General features: G+C 42.7%; 1 protein-coding gene across 1 annotated transcript in view; it reads right to left on the bottom strand.

The window, feature by feature from the left end:
• cfap20dc (CFAP20 domain containing) overlaps positions 1-18,745 on the bottom strand; it is a 557,307-nt gene that overhangs the window by 199,242 nt on the left and 339,320 nt on the right. Inside the window, exon 14 of the mRNA XM_041191616.1 lies at positions 14,424-14,776. Coding sequence (XP_041047550.1) covers positions 14,424-14,776 — 353 coding nt within the window. The remainder of the gene's footprint in view (positions 1-14,423; positions 14,777-18,745) is intronic.

The raw sequence follows: 18,745 nt of genomic DNA on the forward strand, positions 1-18,745 counted from the left end.
GTACCACCTCCAGTTCAATCACATTCTTCCTATAATGTGGCGACCAGAACTGCACACAGTACTCCAGCTGTGGCCTCACCAAGGTTCTATACAACTCCAACATGACCTCCCTACTTTTGTAATCTATGCCTTGACTGATAAAGGCAAGTGTCACAAATGCCTTTTTCACCACCCCACTAACATGCCCTCTGCCTTCAGAGATTTATGGACACACATGCCAAGGTCCCTTTGTTCCTCAGAACTTCCTGGTGTCATGCCGTTTATTGAATACTTCCTTGTCGAATTACGCCTTCCAAAGTGTATCACCTCACACTTTCCAGGGTTAAATTCCATCTGCCACTTATCTGCCCATTTGACCGCCCCGTCTATATTTTCCTGTAACCCAAGACACTCAACTCACTGTTAACCACCCAGCCAATCTTTGTGTCATCCGCAAACTTTCTAATCCTACCCCCCACATAGTCATCTATGTCGTTTATATAAATGATGAATAATAGGGGACCCAGCACGGATCCCTGTGGTACGCCACTGGACACTGGCTTCCGGTCACTGAAGCATCCTTCTGTCATCACCCTCTGTCTCCTACAACTAAGCCAATTTTGAATCCACCTTATCAAGTTACCCTGTACCCCATGTACATTTGCCTTCTTTATAAGTCTCCCATGTGGGACCTTGTCAAAGGCTTTGCTGAAATCCATATAAACTATATCAACTGCACTACCCTCATCTACACACCTGGTCACCTCCTCACAAGATTCAAACAAATTTGTTAGGCATGACCTCCCTCTGACAAAGCCATGCTGACTATCTCTGATCAAACCTTGCCTCTCCAAGTGGAGATAGATTCTCTCCTTCAGAATTGGCTCCAATAGTTTCCCTACCATTGACGTGAGACTCACTGGCCTGTAGTTCCCTGGCTTATCTCTACAGCCCTTCTTAAATAGCAGAACCACATTAGCTACTCTCCAGTCCTCTGGCACCTCCCCCATGGACAGAGAGGAATTAAAAATTTGGGTCAGAGCCCCTGCGATCTTCTCCCTTGCCTCCCTCAGCAGTCTGGGACACAAATCATCCAGACCTGGAGATTATCCACTTTTAAGCCTGCCAACACCCCTAATACCTTGTCACTCTCTATATCAATTTGCTTACGAACTCCGCAGTCTCTCTCCTCAAGTTCGATACCTTCATCCTCATTCTCTTGGGCGAAGACGGATGTGAAGTATTCATTCAACACTCTAGCAATGTCATCTGGCTCCATCCATAAATTGCCCCTTGGCCCCTGATGGACCCTACTCTTTCCTTGGTTATCCTCTTCCCATTGATATACTTATAGGATATCTTGGGATTTTCCCTACTTTTACCAGAGCTTTCTCATATCCCCTCTTTGTTCTCCTAATTGCTTTCTTAAGCTCATCTACTGGAGTGCTGCCCTTCTCGCACCCCCCCCCCCCCTCCACCAGCTAGTCTCAACTGGAGTGCTGCCCTTGCAACCCCCTCAACTCACCACAACCAGAGCAATGCCCATGCCCCACCCCCAAACTCACCTCAACTACAGTGCAGCCCTTCCCCTGGCACCCCACTGCCAGGCAGCTGGGAAAAAGCAACTTGTCTGTGCCCTCACTTTAGTGCGTGATGCCTCAACCTTGAGGTCCAACAGGCCACCCTTGCGAATGCTGCACAATGCTACTGTGCACTGACCTCCAAGTTCCCCTCGAAGTGCAGCTTACCTAGTACATGTATTATAAATGCTGTTGTGAATGCCCGGATGATCCAGTGTGGGGGGATAATTCTGACGAGCTGGGTTTATAATGATATGCAGATATATTACAATGAAGTTCCCGACGTCCACCAGCAGGAAATGGGGCTGACCATTGACAGGTGGAGCGGACGATTGCAAACATGTTTTACAATGGCAGGAAACCGATTTTTGGCCTTCCCACCATATTGTCTGCTCACGCCCACCATTAGCGGGCACGGACAATTCCGGCCTATGTGACAGCCTAACTCTCTACATTTAATTTAGCTATTGAGAATAGATATGAAGCGATGACTAAAAAAAAATTGAAGGCATAACACTACAGATGCCGAAAAACTGAAATAAAAACAGGAAATGCTAGAAACATTTAGCGAGCCAGGCAATGTTTGTGGAAAAACAAAAACTTTTAGCATTTCAGATATTACGACCCTTCTTTAAGAGATTTATCTGGTTGTGCTTGGTGAGGCTCTGGTCATTCAGTGCAGCAAAAGCACAAACTGAAGCAACTGGTTTCTTCCTGATACATCAAAAAAAGGAGACTTTCATTTATATAGTGCTTTTCATGACATCAGGACATCTCAAAGCTACTTAAAGTTAATGAAATACTTTTATGAAGTGTAGTCATTGCTTTAACGTAGGAAATACGGCAGCCAATTTGGACACAATAAGGTCCCACAAGCAGCAATGTGCTAGTAACCAGATAATCTGTTCTAGTAAAATTAATTGAGAGACAAATGTTGGCCAAGACAATGGGGATAACTCCCATTTTCTTCTTCAAAATAGTGTCACAGTTCTTTTATGTCCACTTGAGAGAGTAGATGAGACCTTGATTTAATGTGTCATCTAAAATACTGCTGCCCTGACAGTGCAACACTCCCTCATTACTGCACTAGAGCATCAGCATTAATCATTGCAATCAAGTCCTGCAGTGGGACTTGAACCCACAAAACTTCTGACTCAGATGAAAGTGATACCAGTTGAGCCATTCTGCCTAGTTTGGCGACTTGCTGTATCAGTATCTTCACTGCTGTATCAAAAACCTCAGAGAACTGCTGGAATTCATGTTGCTTGCTTCTCTGCTGTCTGTTCTCCATGATAAAAGAGGTAATCCTTTAAAGTGTTGCTGCATACCTTTAAGAAGAAGCTGACTAATTTTCTGCTTCTTATTCAACAAATTATCTACTGGGAGCATGTTCAGTTATTGTATTATAAATAGAGTTATCATATAGCAGTGTACTATTTAAATGGAGAGAGATTGCAGAACTCAGTGGTACAGAGGGATCTGGGTGTCCTGGCACAAGCAGGTTCACTTGACTCATTCCTGGGATGAAGGGATTATCCTATGAAGAAAGGTTGAACAGGTTGGGCCTAGACACACTGAAGTTTATAAGAATGAGAGATGATCTAATTGAGACATAAAATCCTGAGGGACTTGATAGGGTATATACCGGGAAGACGTTTCCCCTTGTGGGGGAGGCTAGAAATAATTAGAAGACAGTTTAAAAATAAGAGGCCTCCCTTTTAAAACGGAGATGAGGAGAATTTTTTTTCTCTCAGAGGGTCGTCAGTCTGTGAAATTCTGTTCCCCAGAAAGCAAAGGTGGTTGGGTCATTGAACTTATTCAAGGCTGAGTTAGATATGTTTTTGATAGACAAGGGAGTGAAGGATTATGGGCAACAGACAGGAAAGTGGAGTTGAGACCACAATCAGATCAGCCATGATCTTATCAAATGGTAAACAATCAGGCTTAAACAGCCAAATAGTCTACTCCTGCTCCTCAGCCTTATGGGTGGGATTTTATGGTGGTGGGATTTTACAGTCCAGCCAAAGTCAATGGACTTTTGAATGGCTTGCTACATTTTATGGTCCTACCCTCGCCATGACAGAGCCGTAAAATTCCGCCCTATGTTCCTATCAGAATTGAATACTTCACAAGGTAACTCCTCCTACCAGCATTGTACATGCCTTTCTTACTGTCTAGTTAATTACCACACACACAGACACACACACTCACACACACACACACACAAGTGGGAAGGCAAAGATGTATGTGTGACACAGTTTGCTCAGAAGTAGGAAGATACACAAGCAGGCTTACACTCATCCTTGAAGCTTATGATATTTTTCAGCATAAGTGGTTGTGTGCTGTGTTTATCAAGTCTTTTTTACATGCTTGTATGAAGAGATGTTTGTCACATATATTGTGCAGTTTTTATAAGCTTTCTGGACAGGATTATGTAATACTTTGTAGGGTAGACTTTTATACAGTAATATGTGTGCAATCTGGGCAGAATCAGGAAAATCAGCACAAAAGATCAGGAAATTTTGAAGATTACATTTAGGCTTTCTGCAACTTATATGTTGGTTTAAGATTCAATTCACTAGATAGGGGGTGCAGAGGAGATTCACCAGGATATTGCCTGGGATGAAACATTTAAGTTATGAAGAGAGGTTGGATAGATTTGGGTTGTTTTCGTTGGAGCAGAGAAGGCTGAGGGGTGACCTGATCGAGGTGTATAAGATTATGAGGGGCATGGACAGGGTGGATAGGGAGCAGCTGTTCCCCTTAGTTGAAGGGTCTGTCACAAGGGGGCATAAGTTCAAGGTGAGGGGCAGGAGGTTTAGGGGGATGTGAGGAAAAACTTTTTTACCCAGAGGGTGGTGACGGTCTGGAATGCGGTGCCTGGGAGGGTGGTGGAGGTGGGTTGCCTCACATCCTTTAAAAGTACCTGGATGAGCACTTGGCACGTCATAACTTTCAAGGCTATGGGCCAAGTGCTGGTAAATGGGATAGGTAGGTAGGTCAGGTGTTTCTCATGTGTCAGTGCAGACTCGATGGGCCAAAGGGCCTCTTCTGCACCGTGATTCTGGATCAGGCCTTGTCTACAAATCAAGTCACAACTTCATGCCAAAATCGCATTTTCAACCAATTGTGTTTTTTTGGCAAGGCTCTTCAATTTGTGCTCATTTTCTTAAGTGCACAGACACTAGGAAGTAGGTTGTTTCATATTAAAAATATAAGAAACTGACTAGTTTTTAACCAATTATACTTATTTTGAGTCACATTAAGTGATGTTAAGTCATCTGGACAGCTAGAGGACTGAACACCCTAATTAAAAATACAGTTTCAGCTGTATTAATAAAACTGTACCAAGTTACGATTCTTAAATACATCAAGGAATACGATTTAATGGAAAGGTAAAAAATGAAACTATTATGTTCTGTTGCACTGCCCGATGGCACTGGCTAATTAAGATTTTATGTTTGGGATTATGTAAACTATTTTACTGGAAACTTGATCTATAAGGTAAACCAACTCAATTTTGAGTGCATTTTAGACACAATTCCCTGATTGTGCCCAAAGTAGAATCGTTATCCCCGTATCTTGGACATTATGGGCAGAATTTTATGCCTGTTGGGTGGGTGAGCCCGACCCAATCTCCAGCGGGCGGGGAGACGATCCCTGCCGGAGAAGCAGGCCCCGCTGTCATTTTACTTGGACGGGCCAATTAAGGCCCACCCCGCGTGACATGCGGCAGGAAGCGCTATGCGCTTCCTGTACGGGCCGGGGGGGGGGGGCTTCCCCAAAAGCGAGAGTGTGCTCTTTTGCGCATGCGCACAAAAGAGCGCACATCTCCCTACAGCAAAGTGCTGCCTCAGGGAGATCGCTTACATTTTGAAAAATATTAAAAATTGAAAAAAAAATCCTTAACATGTCCCCCTCATGTCACATGAGATGGGACATATTCATAAATTAGAGTAAAACTTTATTAAACTTTTTAAAACCCTGCATGAAAACTCATCCCGCCACTGGATGATGTTTCATGTTTTTTCTATTTGCCATCAGGGCTCCTGGCCTGCCCGCCAACTTAAGGTTGGACGGGCAGGTCCTTTAATTGTTTAAATAATCCTGTCAATGGCCTCAATTGGCCATTGACAGGTCAGCGGACCTGCAGCTGATTTTGCTGTGCCCCCGCCTTCCTGAAAATTTAAATGGGGCAGGATGATGTCGGGGGCGGGAGGAGCCCCCGACGTCATCCTGCATCATTTTATGCGTCGGTGAGCGAGCCCCACCCCCTGCTCATCAACGGCAAATTATGCCCTTTGGAATCAAAATGGATTCTGGCTGGTTATGGTGGCATATCACAAATTAATTTCTTTTTGGAAAGAAAATAGAAACAATATGAATGTAATCTCAACTGGGTAACTGACGAACATGATTTTCCTCCAAGTTTTTAAAAAACTTCTCTTTTGTGAGCATTTCTTTAAGATATAAAAATGGTTATCCATGGAGTTTCCTTCGTACTACATAGAAAGAAACAGAAGAAACAGTAACATGTTTCATGCAAAGATTGGGTCCATGTCCTGTTTCCATGAAAACACTGGACAGGATTTTGAGCTCGGTGTGCAGGCATGGTCTTCGGGTCTGGGAGCGGCCGGGAATCAGGCCGCCTGTGATCAGCCCCAGACCGTGATTTCATGCTGGCTAGCCAATTAACAGCCAGCCAGCGTGAAAGGCGCGCTGAAATGCTCAGCGCTGCCAGGGAGGACAACAACGGTGAAGTCAGCATGGGCGCGGGGGAGTGTGGAATGAAAGCTCCCTGAAGGCAGAGGGCTGCCTCAGGGATCTGAAGAGTTCAAAAGCTCTGAATAAAGATTTTGAAATGCCAAAACAAATGTCCATGCATCAGAATCAGTCACCTGAGCATCTGGCTGATGAAAATTCTGGCAAACACTTTTTTTTTAAAATCAATATTGGAAACATCATCCTGCCCTTGGATGAGGTTTCCTCAAAAAGGCAAAGGCTGCCTGGCCGATTTGCCCGCCCGCCAACCGTAACGCGATTCTCACGCACAACACGCATCACGCGAGTGCGCGATGACATCAGGATGCTCGCCCAATGACATCATGCGCTATTTAACACTTGAGCGGGTCGGGCGTGCACCTACATGCTGAGTGAAAAATTCTGCCCACTGTCACCTTTTCATGTGTGCTTAATCTAGTGCCTGGAATAGAGATGACTCAATTCATTGGTGTCATTTAGAATGAGGATATCTTACAACAGTTTTCATTATAGTTTCCCTATGATTTAATTTATTCCATCCAAATAAATATTTAATAAACCTCAAATAGGTACTTGTAAAAAAGCAACTGCCTGTATCCAATACATAACGGCTTAAATGAAGCTACAAATTCTGACTTTGTTAATACGGTATCAAGACATAATATGTAAAAACATTTTGGATTATTATATAATTTTGTATGATACATCAGATTGGTCTGATCCTCTGAAATTTCAAATTCTTTTCCGATTTCAGTTAAGCACATTTAAATTGGTTTATTTTTGGAGGGTTTTTTCACTTCTTTGGTTGGCCTCAATGCCACTTCTGTTTTTTTGTTTGTGTGGCTGTATGGGTGGTTTGCCTTGTTAACATTTTCCTCAATTTTCATTTGATGCTGCCTGGGCAACTTGACCAACAATGGTAGCTCATCCCTGCGAGAATCTGAGTCCAAGTAACATTAAAGTTTTGGACTGAATTTCTATTCTTCTTGTTTAGGACCTGAATTTAAGCAGTTTCAATACAGAACCTAGTAGAAGTAGGCTCACAGTTTGAAACTGCAATCATTCAATAGCAAAGGGCTGAAGTTCCTATCCTTGGGAATTCTAATGAAAAAGTAGATGCAGTAAAAATCATGCAGTTTATAAAGTGTTAACATACCATTCATCTATTTCTGGCACTTCTCAAGGAATTCTTTGTCCTTTAAAAGAGAATTAATGAATCTTAAAGGTGGGAAAACTGCCACCTTGTGCTTGATTAGGCCTTGTTAAAGGCGAACTATGGAAAATTGTTCACAATTTTTCAGCATTAGGAGCTCTTTGAAAAGTGCTGGTGTTACTGTCAACTTAATGAATAGCAAAACAAAAACAGAAATACCTGGAAAAACTCAGCAGGTCTGGCAGCATCGGCGGAGAAGAACAGAGTTGACATTTCAAGTCCTCATGACCATTCAAAAGAACGAAGTAGAAATAGGAAAGGGGTGAAATATAAGCTGCCCAGTTTATATTTCACCCCTTTCCTATTTCTACTTAGCTCTGTTGAAGGTTCATGAGGACTGGAAACGTCAACTTTGTTCTTCTCCGCCGATGCTGCCAGACCTGCTGAGTTTTTCCAGGTATTTCTGTTTTTGTTTTGGATTTCCAGCATCTGCAGTTTTTTGTTTTTATCTTAATGAATGACAAAGTCTTGCAATATAAGCACAGCAGCTACAATGTATAATATAGAGGAGCTCTGTATCTCACATCATGGGTGCAGCCACATTTGCTTAGCTTGTCTCAGAGGAAGCAGTGACAGAATGGGAGCATGAAAGAGACTTGGGGCCCCAAGCCTTAGATCTGCCACAATAAAGTCAGAAACACAGACACAATGGAGGAGCTGCTTGGCTTCGTAGGTGACTGGAGGACATCCAGGCTCAACCAACAAGCTATGACTCAGGTGTGCCATCTAGTCTGTGAAGACCTGTATGGCTAATCAAACATTCATACTGAACTATAAATGCCAGTGAAGGTCATTGATGCCTTCAAATGATCTTGGCATGAACAACAAATATGACAAAAGTCAGACAGTTTGTATCCTGCAAATCAATTCACATACACTTAATTAGTAACTAGCAGGAGGAGCTAAAATCTTGGCATATCGCTGTCTTTTTCAAAATACAGAGTATAGTTCTCTGTTTCTACATAGCGATTCAATAGCCTAGTATTAATTTTATTAAAATAGAAAGGCAATTATTCCTTCAAAGCACAAATGTTATGAGGCCACTACCGGAAAATAATACACATCAATACACACTTCCATGGGGGTACACATGATATTTTAATTCTGATGCAAATAAACTTTGTGGACACGGGGCTACGAAGAATGAAAGAATGAATGGCTGGTAATTCAAAGATATAGACATTGCAGCCATAGCTGATAGAAGCCCAGAATTTCCTGCAACACTGCAAATTATGCCTTTGCATCCTTGATCATCCCATTTTGAGCTTCCACCAAAATGCCTCAGAACGTAACCTGAATTGCGAGCTTATTGGTAATTCAGGAATCTCAGAAGCATTCCAATCACATTTCACTCTAAAAGATAAGAACACATTCCAAAGCTCAGAGTGAGGCTTGACGTGGGCAGTAAGCGTAAAGATGATTTATCAGTCATGTTTGAAATAATTTTAAATCACTTAAACAGTTCATGAAATACTGAGTTCAGTGCAGTCTCACACTTTCGTGCCTCAAATCTCTTGACTCTCCTGTTTCTCTTCCATGATAATGCAGAATATGAGATTGTCTAGCAGAAAATCCATTGCAGCTCTTACCTTTTGAACACACTGAGATGGGTGGAAGTCCTAAACATATTTCCTTCTCAGGATTTTGGATGGCAAAGTTTATGTTCTTAGTAATAGAAAAGCTAAGAAATTAATTGGACATCAATTCCAGACTACAGCTGTAATGTTTCTTTGATGGGCTGCCAAGGCTGAGAATCGTGTGAGACCCAACAGTAATATCGATACCAGGTGACCAAGAGCTCACCTGAATCATTATTTTTCAGTCTAAGTTGCTGCAACAAAAAATTTATGTAAGTCCAGCAAACATGTGATCACCATTGACTTGACTGAGAGCAGATCTATAATAATCAATTTTTTGCAGCTATGCAAATTTATTGGCAGAGTGGAACATAACAATTCCCAGGAAATTCCTGCACTGGGAGAATATTTCCATAAATCCATTATACATAACTTTAATGTAATATAAACATAATGCCATATTGCTCTGAATGTCCAGCACAGCCAGATCATTAGGCCCAGTTCGTCTGCACCTCTCCTCTCTCTTCCACTCGAACATTCTCCCACTCTAAAGACCTTTTCCCAACCTGTCCCTGTATTCCGCTATTCTATTCCCCTTCATTGGCATCATCCCTCCTCCTTAAATGTATTAATGCTATTTGCTTCAACCACTCCATGTGGCAGTGGGTTCTACATTCTTACCATCTTCTGTGTAAAGAAATTCCTCCTAAATTATTCACTTGTTCTGTTAGTGGCTATCTTTTATTTATGCCCTCTTATTCTAGACTCACCCACGAGCGTAAATATTTTCTCCACATCCATCTTTTTGAATTCCTTCATAACTTTCAAGATTTCAACCAGATCTCTTCTTCTTCTTCTTCCACTTTCAAATGAAAGGGGCTCCAACTTGCTCAATCTTTCTAAACAGATGCATTTTCTCAATTCTGGTAATATCCTCCACAGTCTTTTGTATACTTTCTCCAGTCCTTCAAGATCATTATGTACTATGGAATATAGTACTGTGTAGGGTATTCCAAGAATAGTCTAAACAAGATTCTATAATCATTTAACATTACCTCATTGCTTTTATTTTTTATTCATCTGGGCCAGAATCTTCCGGTCGGCATGCAGGGCCCCACACGCTGACACGTAAAATGACATGCAGTGATGTCATTTGCGCGTCATTCTGATCAACAGTTCGGCAGGCACACACTAGAGTCAGCTGCATGCCCGCCTAACTGTTAAAAGTCTGTTAAGGCCACTAAGTACTTATTTAAACTGATTGTCAGGGCTGCCCGTCCAACTTTAAGGTTGGCGGGCAGGCGAAGAGCCCAGGCGGCCTTCGCATTTTTCATGGAACCTCATCCACAGGCGGGATGAGGTTTCATGAAGGTTTTAAAACTTTAATAAAAATTTTTAATAAAATTCATAGATATGTCCCAGCTCATGTGACACTGTCACACGAGGGGATATGCCAGAATAATTTTTAAAAATCCTTTTTTTCAGTTTTTCACAATGAAATTAATCTCCCTGAGGCAGCTCTGTGCCTCAGGGAGATTTCTGCGCTCCTCCTCCCCCCTACCCGCACAGGGAGCGCTGAGCGCTTCCAGGTGCGTGTCATGCTGGGCAGGCCTTAATTGGCCCGCTCACATAAAATGACAGCATGTAGCCAATCATGGGCGGCGATCGGCTGTGCTCCTGCCCACACCTGCTCCAGCCTAGCCCGCACGACGGGGAGAAAATTCTCCCCCTGGAAATGAATCCCAGGACTTAATTTTGCACTTTTTAATAGCATTATCCCTGTATATAATTACTTGTAGTGATATACAGATATCTTTGCGGCTCTATCCAATTAATTTCCTACTTTCCAAAGAATAAGTGTCCTTCTTATTCCTCCAACCGAATGAACTACCTCACACGCTGCTATATTAAACTTAATTTGCCAATTATTCAAGCACTCTGAAAGATTGTTTACGTCTTCCCATAAAAATATGGACATATGGTGTCCATATTATTAACTGTACCACTAATCTGGTATTATCTGTGCGTTTTGACAATCTAATTTTACTCAAGATGCAGTAGCAACAAACAAGATAGGTTAGAGACCCTGTAATTTTATCCATGCAAAATAGTGCTAGGAGCACAAGTATTAAAGCATTGTGAAATTTCACAAGAGTCTGTCAATAAACAAATGATTACATGGAGTCCATGGAAAGGCAAAAAAATCATATAGAAACACTTAAAAAATGCCATTAGTTATACTCCTGTTGGATGACCAAGCTCATCTCAGATACATCAAATGGTGTGAATCCACTAAAGTTTCATTCAAGATACGTTTTATTTTCTCACATGTTTTTCTTCAAGTGGAATTCCTAATGCTTGGAAAAGCACTGAGCCTTGATATGTATGCATCATGTACAAAATGATCCTGTTATTTATGTTTCTAGGCTACACTTTCAAGACTGATCACACATTGCTTTGAACTGAAAGTCAGGTTTGACACTACAAGGGCTAATGCCATTTTTTGGTGTACAATGGCTTAACACCAATATTTGTTTGGTCTCACATGGTTCTTAGAAACTAAAGATGGTTCTTAACCTGCATTAATCTTTGTATGATAATAATAAATAATAGCATCAGTAATAGTACAACATTTAATGAGACGGACACAGTAACTGTATAAATTAAATATGTGATTAAAAGCAATAAGAACCAAGAATAATTTTTTTTAAATTTGAAGATTAATTAATTTGTTATTTGCTTGATGGCCCTATTTGTAACATATCCACTGATATATTGCCAATTATCTCCTTTGCACCTTGACCACTTTCACTGGCAGTGCAAGCTTCTCATAACTTCTTTGGATCAATTATTACTCACAGTGTAAAGCCCTCTTTGGTCATCAGGTTATTTCTTGATCCAAATAACCACAAACTACATCATTTCAGAACACACCACAACCAACTTTTGACAGAATATCTGTAGATACTGCCACCCCAGGAAACAATGTTAATTACCATCATTTTCCATTCTGGATACTGATTGAGGGCCAATTGAATGATAAAAAAAACTTTGATTTATCAGACCATTTTCCTTTAATCAGCTCAGTAGTTTGCTTGATAAGAACAAAAAAACTGCGGATGCTGGAAATCCAAAACAAAAACAGAATTACCTGGAAAAACTCAGCAGGTCTGGCAGCATCGGCGGAGAAGAAAAGAGTTGACGTTTCGAGTCCTCATGACCCTTCGACAGAACTTGAACAGAACTTCTTCAAGGAGGTAGGCATTTCTTGAAGAGCAGTGGCAGTCAATTAAACACAGAGATAAGAACAAAAAAACTGCGGATGCTGGAAATCCAAAACAAAAACAGAATTACCTGGAAAAACTCAGCAGGTCTGGCAGCATCGGCGGAGAAGAAAAGAGTTGACGTTTCGAGTCCTCATGACCCTTCGACAGAACTTGTTTGCTTGACTGGAAATAACACCCATAGTATACTATCCTCTGAACTAAGCAGCAGCTTTATTCTGAAGTGTGAATAGCTCTGGAGCATCAGAACCTTTACTTCATGCAATTTCTGCAATTAATTAAATAGCATTAGTATTATTCCATTTCATGAAGACCATTAAAATAGTAAAAAAAAATTATAGATGGTAGGCATATAAAAAGGTTGTTAGTTAATCTATATACAAAAAATGTTCACAAACCATTCAAGCTTCTCTTTTATAACCTACAATATCATCTTAACTCTGGATTAATTTAATCTGTTCATCATAAATTTATATGTAATACAAACTTGCAAAAGAAACCTTATTGTAACTTCTTGTGAATCACATGACAATGTTATTCAATAGTGATACTACAATTGCCTCTCACACTCTTCAATCAATGTCATTTGTGCACTACATTAAACCTCATTAGTACTATTTCAATTCTATTGAGACTATAAGAGGCATTACAAAAATGATGGATGATAAATTCTGAATAAAAGGCTGCAATTTAATCTCAGGATTCAGTTAGCATGCATAAACCATGAGAGTGAGTATGAACCTCACGTTTAAATTACAACCTCATTACTCAGACAACTGCCCATAAATTCTGGACTTTTTTATTTGCACTATTCTTTATGCTGATATTTTGTTTTAATTCATTCAATGTACATTTTTAACTTTCTCAATCTTCGTTCCTAGTTTTATTTATTGTGTATCTTGGACTCTATTTTCTTTAATACTTTGGCTAAATCATCCTTATATTTCCCATCTATTACACAGTTTTGAAAAGCTTTTCCTTCTGTGTAAATGTAAAAGTATTCTCTTGGTCTCATTTTTGTCTCTAATTGTCCAACTTAGCTTGAGGTAACAGCAGCTTACCTAGTTGAAAATATGTATTGAACCTAGAACAATGTATTGATTGAAAATCTAAAGGTCAGATTACTTTAACTGCATCTGGATTGAGGCCGTAAGGGAAGTGCATTCTGTTGATGTTTTTAAATGTTTTGGTGACCACTACAATAAGGAAATGCAAATACAGTTGTGATAGTTCATGTTTCAAGGGAATATTATCTGCTCGGAATCTGGAAGCTCCCCCCAATAAGGTGTCTTGTTTCATTCATTAGTTGAGTTCATGTTTCAAGGGAATATTATCTGCTTGGAATCTGGAAGCTCCCCCCAATAAGGTGTCTTGTTTCATTCATTAGTTGAGTAATTGGGTCTTCTTGACTTGTGGAATATGTTCTATATTTCAATGTTATCTATTTCACTGTTATCCAAAGAATACTCTTGATTCAAGGAAATAAAAATAATCTTTGTGGTGAAAAAATTCCTGAAAATAAAGGCAATCTTTTAATGCAATTTAAAACATTTGATATATATCCATGATTGGTTAATGTCATAAAGGCTATTTCTAAACAGCACACAGGAAGCTATTCAGCAAAGTTTAAAAAAAAATCAATGTATTAAATCCAATATGGAGCTTTAATTCTCACAATCTAGTCTCAATGGTCTTTGTGTAACTATCTCATAATATATAGAAATTAGATATATTGGCCCAGGTCTTCTGGTCTTTGGATAGTTGGAAATGCGATATGGGCCCCTCGGAGGTCCCAACTTGAGGACCTGGCAAGAATTGCCTGGGAAGTTTGAGCTTAGAATAATGTTCAAAGACACCTTGCTGTTCAGATGACCTCAATAAGCTGCTCAAAACAAATTATCACAACATGTTTCATATACTATGTTTTTGTACACTCTTGGTCATCTATCATCATGTACATAACCCCCATCCATTACTATACATTTGTAGCTACAACAAAATGTTGCTTATTGATTCAGACAAAGCTTACCTCCTCGCTGCTATAATTTCCATGGAAATCATCCTCCATCTTATCTGCATTTTCCTGTTTTCCATGTTCTTTTATATCCACTGTCCACATGAAGCCTTCTGATGAAGTGCTCTGTACCTTTCCATGAGGAGCTGATCTCGGTTGTGATGAGTATGTAAAAATGTCCTTCAATTTTAATTCATCATCTTTTTCATCATCTTCACTTAAAGGTGCTGAACCACTTTCATTTTCTGTCTTGTTCGTACTTAGTTGTAAATGTGAATTGTTTCTGGAATGTTCCAGGTAGGGTGTGGAATGTTGGGAGGAAATGTGCTGTAAACTGTTCTCTGAGTGGTCAAGAAAATTACATCCATCTGAAAAATTTAATCAAGCTGTTTTAGAACTTTTTTTATGATTTCCATAAGAGACTGATAACTTTTAAAAATAAATCTGAACTTCCAGTTAATGGCTGGAAGGATGACATGACTAATTTCATGTTTTCAGACATTTTAAGTTCTACTGTGACAAAAGGCTAAAAGCATGTTTGACAAACACCATATTTGTAGGTAATTTAAACTTTAAACCATAGAATGGAATGCCCCCATTCTTATTATTAGCATAACTGAAGAAACATATTTCACAGGTATATGTTACATTGTCCTTTAAGTAGACATTCGGGTCTCCTGAAATCAGTCCAAAGTGATTCTTAGCTTCTGTTCTTTTCCTTTCTCAGCCCAGTAACTTCTAACCTCAGAACTGTCCTTCACAACAAGAAAATTACTGGAGATCCTCTCGCTAGTGGAAGTTGGTGAATCTTCCAGCTTTGTTTTATGAATTTGCTCTTTTCTATCCCAGCATGAGCTTCCACCACATTTCAGCATGGTAACCCGTAAAGATTTTTGGCCTCCAGTTGCTCCCTCTCTCTCCCGGACAGTGATGATTAACCCACTTGTCTGTGATAATCGGTGATACTTTAGGAAAGCCTGTAACCTGATCTTTACAATGACTTCCTCTGCACCTTTTCCCATGGCAATGTGAATCACATGGGCCTTGTATCCAGCTAGAATTGTTGATTAGCTATTCTTTAGACTGTAATGCTATCTAATCCTGGAATCAAATGGACAGTTCAAAGTATATTCTTTTACAACCTGACATTCTTAACATCTCCCTGGGACTTCGAAACTCACAGCTTGTCCACTGGCATAACAGCTGCCTTCTCCATAAAAGCTAACTAGAAAGACAACAATGTGCATTTAATATGAAATGAGCCAAAAATGAGAGTGATAATTGGTTCTGAGTTCCAGGAATTAGAATGGGCAGAAATTTCCGCTTGGTGGGCAGGCAGGCCCAACCAACTCGGCGGCGGGCAGGCAGCTGATTGCCACTGCCGAAATGGGTCATGCCACTATTTTCCGCGGGCAGGCCAATTAAGGCCCGCCAGCAACTCGCGTGGCGAACGGGAAAATAGTCGTGGGGGCAGGCAGCTTCAAATCGCTGGGTCCAATAGGGAACCGGCAGCCTGTATAAAGAGTGGCCAGGCAGCCTGCTTGAGGCAGTGCACCATGGCCACTTGGGGAGAGAGGGAGGGAGCTGTGAATGCAGAAGAGCATGAGCAGAAGGAGGGGGGGCAGGCTGCAGGAGAGGCCAGCGGGGGGGCCACTGTGCCCCTTGATTCTCTGATGCATGCCTTGCTCTCCTCCTCCAAGAGGTTTCCAGCTGTCGGCACTTGTTGTATCCGGAGGATGGGAGGAGGAGGGCCCATATCACCAGCTCAGCGTGGAAGGAGGTTGGTGACGCTGTGAGCACCCATGATGATGTCCGGCGCACTGGCACCCAATGCCACAAAAGATTCAATGATTTGCTGCGCTCTGGACGGGTGAATACCATGTTGGCCTTGGCCTTTGAGCCCCCCACCCCCCCGTCTTGCTGTTGTTACTGCATTGGGCATTTGGCGCACGCGGGGTGGCCAAACGGGTACTGACCATGTTTACATCAGCCTTAGTGGTTGAGGAGAAGATGGGTTCTCCCCACAGTATATGTTGGTGTGTGTGGTATTTGAGTAGTCTGGGGGCAGCCTGCAGGGGAGGGCACCAGTCATATGCTCAGAACACATGTCATATTGATGGTGATGAGATGGTGCAAGGGGTGCCTCAATGTGTTGTGGCCAAGTGCCATCTGCTCACATCGGCGCTGCACCTAGTTGTGCCTCCTTGCCATGGGCACTAACACCCGTGTGTTATTCAAAGTGACGGACGCCGAATGTGTGCAAGGTGGCCGTTGGGAGAGGGGTTTGGGAGCAGCCATACTATCTTCTGGGGAATGATCACCAGCAGCGTCGACAGGAGCCACTGGAGACCTCAGATGGGCTCCTGTGGTTGGGGTGCAATGTGCACGTGCAGAGTACATGAGCGATCAGCCCCAATAAATCCTCATCTCTGTTCTGCAGGCAAAAAGTCAACACAATCTTTGGGAGCACCAGAGGACTGGAGGTGGGTACGCCCTGCTCCTGCGCCTCACCACCCTTGAAGAGCAGGCCATGGAGCTGGAGAGGAGGCAGGAGGCCAGGGTGGCCGGGGGCAGCGAGGCTGGGGTCCAGCGGCCAGATATTTGAGGTCCACAGTCCCACCCACTCTGTCTGCCCACCATCCAAACAACTGATGGTTGCTGCAATTGTTAATGCTACAACACTGCTCATTCACAGACTAAGACACTCTGACATATGGTTCATGCACAAAGGTCCCTCGTCCCCTTGAGGATTCGCATCTCCTCTACCTTCCAAAGTCACCTTATCCCATTTGTGACCACTATCACCATGGTCTAACATGCCATGGCATTGCTGCTGCACAGCCAAAGACTTATTTCATCTTAGGGAGTTTGGTACCTCCACCACTCTTCCAGCCAGTGTGCCTCACATTACTTTGTCCAAAAGGTCCTCAGCACCTCAGCTGTGAACCTCATGACACTCAACTTAGATAAATGCCACCACATTACTCATCCCTGCGCCAAGGGGAAATGTTGCATTCTGCCAACCCGGTCTATGCCCCTGCTAATGGAATGAAGGCCAATAATGTGACCCCTCAATCTCCTGTGATCCACGGCAAATGTTGCAAGTGTTTGCAATGTTTCCTCAGCACCGCAACTATCCAGGCCGGCATGCATCCGGGTCAGGTACCTCTACACTCTCCCCACTTCAATGGTACGTAACATGCCATGTGGCATTCCTGAGGCCATCTAACCAGCTGTCTGCATGTGCGTTTAATGACTGGGGCTCCTCTTGACCCTTTTCCACCCCACCAATGTTTGTCTCCTTAGGGTCTTGAAGGGTGAGCGACTTATGAGGCTGGGGGGGAAAGGGATGAAAGGTTGAACTGAATGTACGCTAACTGATGCACTGTCCTTGTTGTTAATTTCAGCATCACCACCAGATCACTGCACCCAAAGACACCGCAGCACCCCCCTCCACACCTGAGGCCCAACATGTGCAACTTGTAGCACATCATTTCAACCAGCCAGGCACCAGCGCAGACACAAAAACCTCGGTGGGGAATTTACCGTCAGCTTGTGTCCCGGGTCACAGTGGAGCGGGCACTTCACAATTGCTGGAGGAGATGGTAGGGACAGAGAGCACCGATGGCACCAGCAGCCGGAGGGCTGCAGGGGATGAGGTACATGCTGAGTCCGGCACTGATGACGTACCTCTGGATTTGTCGCCAATGCAGCAGCTGCAGAACAAGCGGCAGGAGGCACGTTTGCATTGGGCAGGGTTGCATGAAGGTATGCTTCAGTTGATCTCTGCGATGGAGGAGTCCAGGCAGAGTGCACGTGAAGGCATGAACCTCAGGGCAGAGCTTCAGGCTTCCTCCACTGAGAGATTGGCGACTCTCATGGAGAGGGGGTTCAATCGGATGGAAAATCTTCTGATTGGGTTATGCTCTGACCTGCAAGCCCTCACAGCAGTACTGGCCACAGGTGGTCATTCCCAATGTGGGTGATGTTGTGGGCACCAAGCATTGGTGCTCAGTGCCCATGCATCTGCAGTGAGCAGGGAGATCGAAAGAGACCTCACGTTGACGCAGCAGCTGACTGTCGTCGCTGCGAGCTCCTCTCAGGATGCTCCAGATGAGGGGACCAGCTCCTCCAACCCTCTGCCAGTCAACATTGCTTCCGTGGAGGCTGCGACAACTGGGGAGGTGCCGGTTCTGGAACTGGACACTCCCTCCCAGGCAGGGCCATCACAGGCTCCACAGGCCAGAGGATGCCCGTCAAGGTCATCAAGGCCAACAGGACAGCAGAGTCAGCAGGCTGTCTCACAAGCCACTCCGACCGATGGGGAGGCACCTAGA

The sequence above is a fragment of the Carcharodon carcharias genome, chromosome 7, assembly GCF_017639515.1.
Source record: "Carcharodon carcharias isolate sCarCar2 chromosome 7, sCarCar2.pri, whole genome shotgun sequence".
NCBI classification, from domain to species: domain Eukaryota; kingdom Metazoa; phylum Chordata; class Chondrichthyes; order Lamniformes; family Lamnidae; genus Carcharodon; species Carcharodon carcharias.